This window comes from Fusarium phalaenopsidis (assembly GCF_050370095.1).
Source record: "Fusarium phalaenopsidis strain FUZ10S chromosome Unknown contig_32302, whole genome shotgun sequence".
Taxonomy (NCBI): domain Eukaryota; kingdom Fungi; phylum Ascomycota; class Sordariomycetes; order Hypocreales; family Nectriaceae; genus Fusarium; species Fusarium phalaenopsidis.
This window is the reverse complement of record NW_028145405.1, coordinates 293161-305392: the sequence shown is the minus strand read 5'-3', so window position 1 is coordinate 305392 and position 12232 is coordinate 293161. Positions and strand designations below refer to the sequence as shown.

General features: G+C 54.3%; 2 protein-coding genes across 2 annotated transcripts; one reads left to right on the top strand and one right to left on the bottom strand.

Moving 5' to 3' along the window:
* Positions 1-129: 129 nt before the first annotated feature.
* LRP88_07476 (uncharacterized protein) lies at positions 130-2163 on the bottom strand (the record flags this gene model as incomplete). The annotated part of the gene is made up of 1 exon (XM_083244006.1): positions 130-2163. One exon carries the CDS (start codon positions 2161-2163, stop codon positions 130-132), a length of 2034 nt encoding a protein of 677 aa, XP_083098500.1.
* A 4605-nt stretch (positions 2164-6768) lies between these two features.
* LRP88_07475 (kinesin) lies at positions 6769-12007 on the top strand (the record flags this gene model as incomplete). Its single annotated transcript, XM_083244005.1, has 4 exons — positions 6769-6835; positions 6886-7209; positions 7260-11392; positions 11444-12007. 4 exons carry the CDS (start codon positions 6769-6771, stop codon positions 12005-12007), a joined length of 5088 nt encoding a protein of 1695 aa, XP_083098499.1.
* Positions 12008-12232: the final 225 nt, after the last annotated feature.

Here is a 12232-nt window from a genome sequence, read left to right as displayed (position 1 = left end):
CGTCTTTTGTTATGATTGTCTTTGTCGATAACCTGGCTAACGACGAATTTGCAGATTCATTACTCCGTACTCTTCAGCTAGCGTAGCTCAATATCATAATCTAATCATGTCATCGCGTCTCAATAAATATTATACATCTGTGCTTGTCTCGTCTTGTCCCGTGAATACTTTGTACATGCGTCGACTGACTGCCTGGCCGATTGTGCGATCTGAAAAAGTGCCATCTTTGTTTGCGCTCTTTCTCACGCCCTCTAGGCGTGTCGGACCGCCAGCCTCCAGTCCTCGAACCAGCTCGCTGACGTTGGTAAACTCCTGCGCAACTCCATAGGCGATCGGTGCCGTGACCCTCACGATCTCTTGGAGCATCTTGACGTAGGTGTCTTTTGTATCCTCACCCGTCTTGACCTGTCCACTCTCCATGCAGAACCCAGCTACAAGAGTAGCCTGGTCCCGCTGCTTTCTGTACGGAATCGTCGAAACGTGCTGGGTAAAATTGACGATCCACTCTGCCGTCTCGAGGGGAATCGTGGTGTGGTGAATCAGGACGTCGTGCATGACCTGCAGCTGCAAGAGAGCGTCCTCGATGGTCTCCTCAGGTATGTAACTCTCGGCAGGCTTGTTACGGCGACTGGAGGTAGATGCCGAGGCTTCTTGAGCCCGTACGCGAGAAGTAAACTGCCGGTTGCGAAGATTGCGATTCTTGCGCATCCACGGGATTAGACCCTCGAGGAGATAGAGAATATGGTGGGTAGAAAAATGCCTTTCCATCTTTTCGACGTGGGAAGATAGCTCATCGTCCAAGGCAAGTTTGACGAACTCATCAGCCGTCATGACAACAAGGGCATGCTTTTCGTCTTGCAGGCGTAGTGGGATAGGCTCCCAAAGACCAAGATCGTCATTATAACGACTCTTGACTTTTCTGCGCCACTTGATCACATTCTCAACAGGACTTTCCCAAGTTGTGAACTGCACATCAAGCGGCTCCAGCATAGCAGTGAGTTGGGTTGTAATCGTCGGGTTCAGGCTTGAAGGGATATCGACCATCATCTCTGGAGTCGAGACCTTCTTGTCCGTCCGAAGCTTATTGACCTCGGCCAAAGCAGCATTTCGCTCCTTCTCGCGGGCCTTTGCCTCCTTGGCTTCCTGTTTCTCGCGACGCTTCGTTTCCTTGTCGATCTCTTTTGCTGCGGCTCTCGCTTCCTTCTCGCGGGCCCTATCGGCTGCTGACTTTTTGCTCGTGGTTGTGGTTGTGGGTTTTGACCGAGATCTGGATTTGGACGGTATAACATCGCTTTGTGAGCGCTGAAGCTGCGATCGACGCCGAATTTTCGCTATGTCGAAGTTGGAAATGTCTGGCAAATCATCTTCTGAGTCGTTATTGGCATCCGAGTCGTCAATGTCAATAACGATATGACCTTGGTTGCTAGGCGGAGAAGAGTCAAAGGAGCAAACTTCTGGTGCTGAGCTAGAAATCGGGTCCCATGTAGCTGTTCGCCTATGCAATGACTTCGAGACCGGCGCAGTGGTATGAATAGGTGATGGTGCTATGGGATCGACGGCTTTCGAGGTATTCGGTAACGGTTGTGAAGAGCTTGCAAACGGATCTGAGGATTCGAAAGGTCTTGTAGCTGGCTTGGGCGGTGCGAGATGTATAGGTCGGGGAGAACTGGCGAAAGGGTCGTCATCGTCATCAGGCTCGACTGTGTTTCTCGCTGGTTTAGTCGGGCCAGGGACTGGGGGTCTTCGTATGGGTGATTGGTGGTGTTCTGGTGAACTCGTGACTTCGATAGGGTCGGGGATCGTATAGGTTCGACCTCCTCCGATCTTTCGTACAGGGGGGAGAATGGCTTGCGGCTCTGGTCCTGGAGAGGTACGCTTCAAAGGACGGCGAGGTTGCGCAGGAGAAAGATGTCGCTTTTTACTCCCGGTCGTCTCGGTGAATATGGGCTCATCTATATCGATAGTGGTATCGAAGTCGTCGGAAAAGAAGAGAGGTTCTTCTTGGAGGATCGAAGAATGGGCATTTCTCCCATTTGTGACATCTTTTACTTGCTGTGCGGCCTGCAGCTCGTCATGTCGAACTTTGGCCGCAGCAGGTCGCGGTAAAGAAGGTGGAGGGTTTGACGGGCTGGATGAGATGAGATCAATCACCTCGGGCGCCATCTTATCGATCTTTCTGTATGGGAACCATTGATGTAGACTTGATCAACCCCGAGGCATCGCCATCGGCTTTTTTCGATGGAGGGGCGGTAGCCTGCGCGATGTGACGCGACGACTCTGGTCTGGGCTAACACGAAAAACGCCAAAGTCACGTGGTGATATACAGCATCCACGCATTGTTCATCAGCAGCCAGGCAAATTGGGAATACTTGAAGAATTAATGGTCATCATTTAGTGCATGAATGCATAAATTCTCTAGGTGCCACTACATAAGACTAGGTGAGATGGTGAGATTATTCCAAGTTCTCGGTGGTTAGTCCAAGTTGGCAGCTCATGGGGCCTATGGGAGAGGAACACGACAAGCCTCCAAAGCCAGGTTCTGTTACTTCTGATCCTTTCCTCATGCAAGATTTAACGGCTTCTGTGACATAACTATTCGCTTGCTCAAAGCCCAGGCTAGGCAATCCAGCCTCTTGGATCACAAGTGTAACCTCAAACTAGGATGCTCTGTGGATGGCTAGTGGTCCACGAAAAAAATGGCATGCTTCGCAAGTACTCTACCTTTTTAATTCACAGAACCATAGCATAAAAGGCTTATGATGATAAATATAAGATCATGTATAGACTTTAGAGTATTATTTATTTATTTTATATTTTTATTTATTTATTTCACTCTAAATTGCGTTCCTATAGCCCGGCAGAGTTCTCGTTGCCTGCCTACAGTATGCCAATTTTTTTCTTGGTCTGGGTGGATGAATCGTAGGTTCTGGATGGTGTTGCTCGTGATGGAGAAGCCTGTATTTCGCCAAAGGGAATTTGAAACATTCCCATGAAAACTTTCAGGTGGACTCAGCTTCCCTGCTTGCCGTGAAACGAAACGCTGCAGTGGTTGTGGGCTGAGAGTGCCACCAGTCTGCAATAGCCCGGCTGGCGTTATTCACCGCTTGGCGTTGTGAGGCTGTCACCTTTAAGGTTGGCGTGGCATAGTGGAGGGCTCACGGGATCGTAGAGTTTTATTGCCATGGATTCTTAAATGGTCTGTGTTGGCTACGTAGTCCCCGGGTGCCTCAGCTTATGATCGAATGCTGCCCGTATGCGAATATCGATCGTCTGGTTCAACTGGTGTAGTTTAGCACTCGAGTCGACTGAAGGCACCATCGAATATTGGCCCGTGATGAGCCAGCGCGAAGCTGAATAATGTCACATCGCTCCGTCCAGGCAAAAGCTCGATGGGGAAATACCCCAGCACTTAGAGTTCGTTGGCCGATACCAATTTAACGGAAGTGGAAATGGCCTCGTGTTAGTAGAAAGAAGGTTCAGGGTAAGGATGACAGCGATTGACAGCACACCACGAGAGCTTCAAATATGGTGGCGTTCGCCTATATTGCCCTCTTCGTCCTTCTATCGTCAGAGATTGCTAACGGTACGAGAGTAACTTTACGGTACGGCTAATCTTCCTGAAGGGATACTGACCGATCGTTGATTAACAATCAGTATTGAACTCACCATTCCATTGAAATGTCACGACCAGGCCACGAGGCGGAACACCACTTGCAAGAATGTCTCGAGATAGCTCCCTTGCCTCTGCGGGACGATCAACTGCCGTTACAGAGCAGGATAGTGTCTCAGCGACCGGCCTTGCTCTCGGAATCCTCACTCGCAGGGTTGCCCAGGCAGTAAAACACGAAATACTGCCATAGGAACGAGCCAGCCACGCAAACAAAAGGCAAAACGACAGTGCTGAATGCCAACCTCATTGCACTTTACAGGTGGATAACCCAGCCATCGATAGTTACGGGCCACGGCTAATTGCCCCTGAGATTTGATGAAGGGGGATCAAGTGATGGACACCTGACAAAAGATCATCGGTCCTCATTACAGTGCCGCTCGCTTCGAGCGCCGACTCCGGACGCTCGGTATCCAGAGACAAACACCGTTAATGACGGCGGAGGTGTCGTCCATCGTTAAGGCTGACGAGTGAAACTGTCTGGCCGCCGTCCGACACCAGCATGAGATCTGGCAGCCTGCCAAGGCGCGTGGCATGGGAAAGCTGGCTTGCGCTCCCTGCTGTGGCACGAACTGTCGACCTTGTTTCTGCATGTCTGAGTGGAGGTCTCCACTGCCGATTCGAGGCTTGCTGACACTTGGATCTTGATGCGAAGGAGATGACAATCATGTGTATGGCACAATGCATGCTGAACAGACAATTAACCAAACCTTATCGCCAACCAACAGCCTGCCGCCCCTTGCACGGCTGATTGACGTTGTTGTCTCCATCCATGGGGAACAAAGAGGACATGAGGGACAAAGTGCAAAGCCAGGGTCGGGACGGAATAGAAGTGGGGGGCCCGACCTGAAACTTGCCGTGGACGCAATGTGTCTGCCCCCGCGAATTGCTTCTGTTCAAGCAGAGGGCGTTCCAAACAGAAATGGCTGCAGCAATGTTTTCTGTTACTTGCTTCTTTTTGCAGGAAAATGGTGCCATTTGATACCGGGCCGCTCAAGGGTTCGGCACGTCCAACAAGCTCCATTCCGATAGTGGCTCTGGCGAGAGTTTGGTGCGTGTCGTGTCGGACCAACAAGGGAAGGGTGGAGGAGTGACAGGCTTGATGCCGCGTAGCAGAAGCATCATCTCGTCAGAGACCCTAGGATCAAACAGTAGCCGCCCAATATATTGAACAGACCGACCGACAATCGCAGCTCGGAACCGTGGATTGCCGGTTTGACTGAGTAGAAAAAGTCAGAGAACCGGCCGGGTAATAATGGCGCGCCTTGCATTGCACCGCATCGCATTGCTTCTCTGCACGGCATTGTCTTTGCGTGTCGACGCTGTCCTGGACAGTACATGACTTATGGCCCGTTGTACTCTGTACATGCGTGGGATGATGGTCGACTAACGAGAGTGGACAACGCCCGGCGGTCGGACAGGGCCCTGAGTTCTGTGATGGAAGACATCCATCGCATGAGCAAGGACAGGGAGGTACGGAATAGATGGCTGGAACAGCGCCCATCCATCACACGCGAATGGCTGGCTGGGGTGGGAAGCCGTTCAACCGTTGGATATTGAGAGCGTTTTCTTGCAACGGTATCCACGACTCCAGCTCGAAGGAAGCCTTCGTACCTGCATCGAAGCGCGACTCTGTGCCGCTAGCGACGGCGCGTCGGGACTTCACCAGCCCCTGAATATCGAGAAAGGAGAGAAAAAAAAAGCGTCGGTCTCGGGATGATGAGGAGGCACTTGAGTTGGTAGGAGAAACTGGTGGGTGGTTGGGTGTGGTGTGCTTCTGCAATCTGGCTGGACGATCTCAAATGAGGGTCGGAGTTGCAAAGCAACACGCTTTGGTAAGCGCGGACTTTAGTGGACAGAATAATCAGCACGCTTTAGACTTGTAAGGCATGCACCTCCTGCTATCCTTTTTGTCCAGCCACACCTCGAAACAGTTTCAACGCCTTTCCCAGAGCTCTTGCGACACTCTCAGGCTTGGGCTCTTGCAACGGACAAGGCCCTTTTGGCCCGATGCTAGGGGACCCAAGCCCGCGGTGGCTAGGAGAAACCAGGGTCTGTGCCGCTAAAAGCCCGCGCGGGCCAGGTACAGCGCCCGGGGCTCCCCCGTAGCACAGCTCTCCAGCCAGTAGGCGTCGGCCCCGCCAGCAGCCTAAAGCGCACTTAGCGCCCCAGAGCAATCCAGGGGTCGAGCTCGGCCAGTGTGGACGGGAGGTACCTGGAGACGTTGCTCCAAGCGGCCCAGCGCCAATGTACCTGGAGTCCAGTCCAGTCCCTGGGAGGCGGTCTTGACAGCCCCCCTCCATCCAATCCCCTTGGCTGCCGGTCCAGTGAATGGAAGGAACCTGGAAGTCACTGAGGTCTCGTCCCCCTGGCCCTGATTCCACTTCGAGGCTGTCCAGGTCCCGTCCACGTCCCTTTTTTCTTTGCTCTGGTCTCCGACTCCTGAACTGAAGTGTTCAACGTCCAATCCAACGTCCGACGTCTTTACCTACCTAGTATTTCTCCTATCCTGTTGTCGCGTCGAGCATCTTCCATTGCGCGTCGCCCGTGGATTTCCCTCTCTTCTTTACCCATCCTCGTACCCGACGACGCCCCGCTAACGACAATTGTCCCCTCCTGCACTGGAACGAAGAAGCAGTCGTCGGAACTCGTCGCCAGATCGCCAGTCCCTCGCCTGTTTAATTACAAACCCCCACACCCCTAGTCGGGAGAAACACTCTCGTTCTCTGCCTCGCAGTCACCTGTGGACGCTGTTAGGGACGTATTGCCGCCCGCGAGACTGTCTGGGACACTTGACGACCATCTCTCCGACGACACCGCCCGTTACACAGCAGATCTATCTATGACGCCGTAAAGGACGAGTCCTTCTCCCTCAGCGGACCTCAACATCTCAAAGCCCTTCGCGGCCTTTCGAGCTCGTTTGCGACGACTTTCCTTGACCGCCGCTGACGACGTACAACGACTGAGACATCGCGAATCTCGACGACAACTCACCAGCAACCGCCATGGCGAGCTCGCCGCCAACCTCCCCAGGAGGGATTCAGCGGCCTCTGAGCGCCGCCATTTCCAGAGCAGCGCCCAGGAGCACTAGCCGGTTAAGCATGACGAGCAAGACGGGAGGTGGTAGTAGAGCCTCTGACGAAGACAGCCGGACGGCGGTCAAAGTCGGTATGTTGTTCGGTGTCGCTGCCCCTCCGAGATGCTAACTTTGGTGATAGCTGTCCGTGTACGACCACCGCTGAAGTCGACCGATCCTGGTTACGATCTTATTCCGCAGCGATTCCAGCGATCCATGGTGCAGACCACTTCGGATACCAGCCTCGCAATCGATTCACCGCAGGGGCGCAAACTCTTCGTCTTTGACCGCGTTTTCAGCTCCGATGTGATGCAAGATGGTATTTGGGACTACCTCTCTGACTGTGTGAATGCTTTCACGCAAGGATACAACGTGTCGTTGCTGGCGTACGGTCAGTCCGGCGCTGGTAAATCGTACACAATGGGTACCTCGGGTCCTGGCGAGCAGCATGACCCTGAGCTCATGGGTTGGTCCAACTTACTTGCAGCGCGCGCGATCCGCTAACCAGTCTTCTAGGTGTGATTCCTCGAGCTGCCGCAGCCCTTTTTGAGAAGCTCGATTCACCAACGGGATCATCCAAGCCGAACCGCAGTTCCATGTCTCACCTTCGAAGCCCTCGAGGATATGCTCAGCAGGATCCGCTTGGCGACCGCAATTGGTCTCTCAGAGCTACATATGTTGAGATTTATAACGAGCAGCTGCGTGATCTTCTCGTTCCCGAGTCAACTCCTCTCAATGAGCGTGGAAATGTCGCCATCCGCGAAGACACCAAGGGCAACATCATCTTGACGGGCCTTCGACAGGTGGAAGTGAATTCGGTGGAGGATCTCATGAATGCTCTCAACTTTGGGTCGTCGATTCGTCAGACCGATGCCACAGCTATCAACGCCAAATCGTCGCGATCTCACGCCGTCTTCTCCCTCAACCTCGTCCAGCGCAAGAGCAAGTATGGTTCTGGTTCTGGTTCTGGTGCCGAGAAGCGCTTCTCTGTACCTCTCGAGGCTATGACCGGCCAGGACGTTACGGTAACTGTCGACAGCAAGCTCCATTTCGTTGATTTGGCTGGTAGCGAAAGGCTCAAGAACACTGGTGCGCAAGGTGAGCGTGCCAAGGAGGGTATCTCTATCAACGCCGGTCTTGCTGCCCTTGGCAAAGTCATTAGCCAGCTTTCGTCTCGAAACCCTGGCGCCCACGTTTCGTATCGTGATTCTCGCTTGACCAGACTCCTCCAGGATTCGCTTGGTGGCAATGCCATCACCTATATGATTGCTTGCGTTACGCCTGCCGAGTTTCATCTGAGCGAGACCCTCAACACCGTTCAGTATGCCCAGCGCGCCCGAGCTATCCAGTCCAAGCCACGAATCCAGCAGGTCGAGGAGGGTGATAAGCAGGCCGTGATTGACCGCCTCAAGGCCGAAGTTGCTTTCTTGCGTGAGCAGATCCGCAGCGCAGAGCGTGGTGGCAGTAGCCCGAGACGCAATGCCCCTGGCCCCAGCGAGCGATCTGATCGACAGAACGAGCGCGAGGTCGAGCTCCAGAACCAACTTTTGGACACCCAAGAGAACTATACTGCTCTCAGTCAACGCCATGCGCGTCTCATTGCCGAGTTGGCCCGCGCCCGCGAGAACGAGTCGGACGAAAACCACGACGATGCCCTCGGTGACAGTGCTACTGACCGCCTGAACCGATCCAACTCGTTCGCACAGGCAGTTGAACAGGTTGTCCTTGAGTATGAGAAGACGATCCAGTCACTTGAACAGTCGCTCTCCAGCACTCGCAGCACTCTCTCTAACACCGAGACCAACTTGCTTGAGAAGGAGACAAAGTGCGCCTATGTCGAGACAATCAACAATCAGCTGCAGTCCCGACTGCAGAAGCTGATGGACCGCGAAGCTAGTACCGAAAACTATCTTCATGATCTCGAGGCTAAGTTGGACGGCCACACTAGCGGAGAGGAGAAGAACGCAACCATCATCATGGAACTTCGTAAGGAGATTGCTCGTGTGCGGGAGAACGAAGCCTCGTGTGAAGATTACATCTCAACCCTTGAGGAGCGCCTTGCTGAGGCGGACCAAGATGCTGAGCTGATGCAGCGAGAAATCGACCGCCTTGAACAGGTTGTTGAGCGCCAACGAAGCCTCGGCAAGCTTGACTCGCTTCTTTATGAGCTTGATCAGATCCAAGATGGCAAAGAAGCTGAAGGAGAAAAGGCACCCGAATCTGCGCCCGTCGAGCCAACCAACGGCACGGCTTCGCGCCGTGGCATGGCTGACCACTCTCGAAGCATGTCTCATGTGAGCCGCCATAGCCAGATGGAAGAACCCATTCCTGAAGGTGACGAGGAACAGGACACTACCCAACACAAGATTGGCACCGTCAAGGAAGAAGCTGAAGAAGATAAGCAGCAGCACCTTGAGAGGCCTGAAGAAGAGGTCCCACCTCAGAGCCCAGCTCAGTCCAAGTTTGTGGCGGACAAGCTCGAGTCTGTGACCCAAGAGCTTATCGATCTCCGGGTTGAGCATGAATCGACTCTCCACGACTACGACTCGCTGCACCACAAGTATGAGGACGCCATGCGAAAGCTCGCGGAGCTGCAGGATTCCATCGACGAAGCGCGTCACCCACAACGCATTCGTGACTCGGTCATCTCTGTTGCCACCCCGATACACACTCGACCAGAGTCTTTCTTGTCAGACGCGAAGACGAGCGATTTGAAGGATGGCCCACGGTCATCCTTTTCGCGATCGCTCTCCTCGGAGCTATCCTCGGCCATGGATTCGCCTGCTACCGCGGCGTCTTCTAATGCCGACACCTTGTCTGAGGACGGCACGGCCACCGCGAAGCCAGCAGCCGTTTCGACGGAGGATCTTCAGCATGCTCAGAGCGTCGAGCTGGCGGCCGAGCTTGACCGACTCAAGACCATGGCGCAAGAGCGTGAGGCTGCTGAGAAGGAACTGGCTGAGCGGTATGCCCAGCTGGAGTCAAAGCACAGCGAGACTCTTGATATTGTTGAGGAGCTCAAGACGGATCTCACCCGGGCGCGCGCCTATGAGGCTACCTCACCTCGCTCAAGCACTCCTATCATTCGACGCAAGTCAAGCCAGAACCTCCTTGCCGCCGACCGTGCTCATCGTTCGTTTGCATCCCTGCGTAACATCGCTGCTGAGAGCTTCGAGAACAGGCCGGAGTTGATGCAGAGCTTCGAGCTCAACATCAACGCCGCCATGCACGAGCTTCACACCAGAAGCGAGCGTATCCAAGAACTCGAGGCGGACGTTGCGGCCGCTAAGAAGGAGATGGAGACCAAGATGACGATTATCTCGGGACTGACTCGAGAGCGTTCGAGTCTTAAGTCCAGCCCCATTGAGATGTCCATGGTTGCGAACCTGCGGGATCAGCTTGAGCAGAGTGAGAGGCAGCTTAATGACACAAGGAACGCGCACCTCGTCCGTGAGCAGACACTCACAACTGAACTCGAGTCTCTCCGCCAAGCTCTGGCGTCCAGACCCGACCCTAAGGAAGTTGAGGAGTCTGAACAGAAGCATGAACAGCGCATTGCCGAGCTGCAATCGGAGCTGGAAACCTGGGAGAACAAGCATAAGGAGGCGCTTGACACGATGGCGAAGACGGAGGCGGCGATGCGCGGCACGATCCAGGAGCTCGAGTCTCAAGTGGCATCCACTAGTGCCCAGCTCACTGATTCTCAATCTCACCAGACCGGCGAGAAGGATGACTCAGTCAGGGAGGCCGAGCAACGGCAACAAAACCTCATCAGTTTCCTGCGTAGCGAGATTGACGAGTACAAGGCCATCATCAACAGCAACGCCGCTAAGGTTGCCGAGCTGGAGCAGTCTCATTCTGCAGCTCGTTCTCAGTTGGACGAACTCAACAAGGCTCATACCTCAGTCAAGGAGGATAACACCCACCAGCTGGAGCTTGTTGCCAAGCTTGAGGAGCAGATTGCTGCTCATGACGAGGTCACCAAGAACCACCAGGCAAGCCTCGAGGAGCTCAAGGCGAATCATGCCAAGGAGCTGGCTGATATCAAGACTCGGGAGCAGAAGGGCTATGAGGAGCAGGTTGAAGTGTTGCTGTCAGAGCATGCTGACAGTGTTCAGCGCCTGGAGAACGAACTGGGCGAAGCTCGTGATGATCTCATGAAGATTGCTTCTCAGGTTGCCTTTGCTCTGGGACTGGATGTCAGTGTTGAGAAGCTGACAGAGCGAATCAACGATCTCGCTGTTAGTCAGCAGGCTCTCGCAGAGGAGAAGAAGAAGCGTGGTGAGATGGAGTCACATGTCACTGATCTTACGACGATCAATGACAATATCGTCCAAGATCTCGAAGCCGCTAGATCCTCGTTGGCTGAGATGCTCGGTGCTGCCGACAAACCTGGACCTCTTGCGGAACAACTTGCAGCTGCCAAGAACAAGATGGCGGATCTAGACACTCGCAGCAAGAAGAACAGCCGACTGGTGGAGGAGCTGGAGGAGCAGCTGCAGAATAACTTTGATGAGGTGCAGATGACCAATAACCGTCTGAGCACGTTGCAGACAGAGCGGAACGCGGCACTGGACGAAGCTAATGCGGCTACTGCACGCCTCCAGGCCGAACTGGAGGTGGCCCGTGAAGATTACGCAGCTCTCCAGGTAAGTTGACTCATGCATGACGTTGGTTGGATACACCACTAACAGTAGTAGGCCAAGTTTGATGAGTTGAGTGCTGGCGTCCAGCGATCGAACTCTAACTCGACCATCCGCAAGAGCGCGTCCCACGTGTCGCTGCCCTCACCACCACCAGCTATCCCACTTCCACCTCTGCCAAATGGCGCGGGCTCTCCCGTCAACGGCGTTCCCAGCTCCCCGACCAACGCCCGCCCTGCCAGCAAGGACAACATCAACATTTCCCAGATCACCGAGGATCAGGAAGCACGCATCCGAACCATCGAGAAGCACCTCGATGCCGAGCGCCAGCTTACGCAGACACTCGAGGATGCCCTCACCGATTTGGAGAAGCAGACCAAGCAGGTCAAGTCCGACTGTGATGCTTGGAAGAAGCGTGCCCAGGAGCTCGAGGCGGAGGTGAAGGAGCTCAAGGACCGCCCCCCACCAGAGCCGGTCCAAGACAACCGCTGGAGCGTTCAGGCCGTCGAGGAAGAACGCAAGAAGCGACAAGCAGCCGAGGCGGCCCGTCGCCAGCTCGAAGAGCGGATGAATGCCATCAGCAAGAGCAAGAAGAAGAAGGGAAGCCTGAACTGCTTCTAGGGGGGGCTAAGCTGCGCCTAGGGGGCCTTTTGGCCCGGTTCGGAGCTCGATCGACCTGTGCAGTCGGCATGGGGTTGATTGAGCGAGGGAGGAGAGGTTTTGCAACGCTTTATGTCCCATGACGTTTTCTGCTTTTGTTGTTGCTGCTGTTGTTGTTCACCATATTCCCCCCCTCGCGTTTACTATCCGGTCTGACGGCTTTTCACGTCGGGCATCCTGACCCAA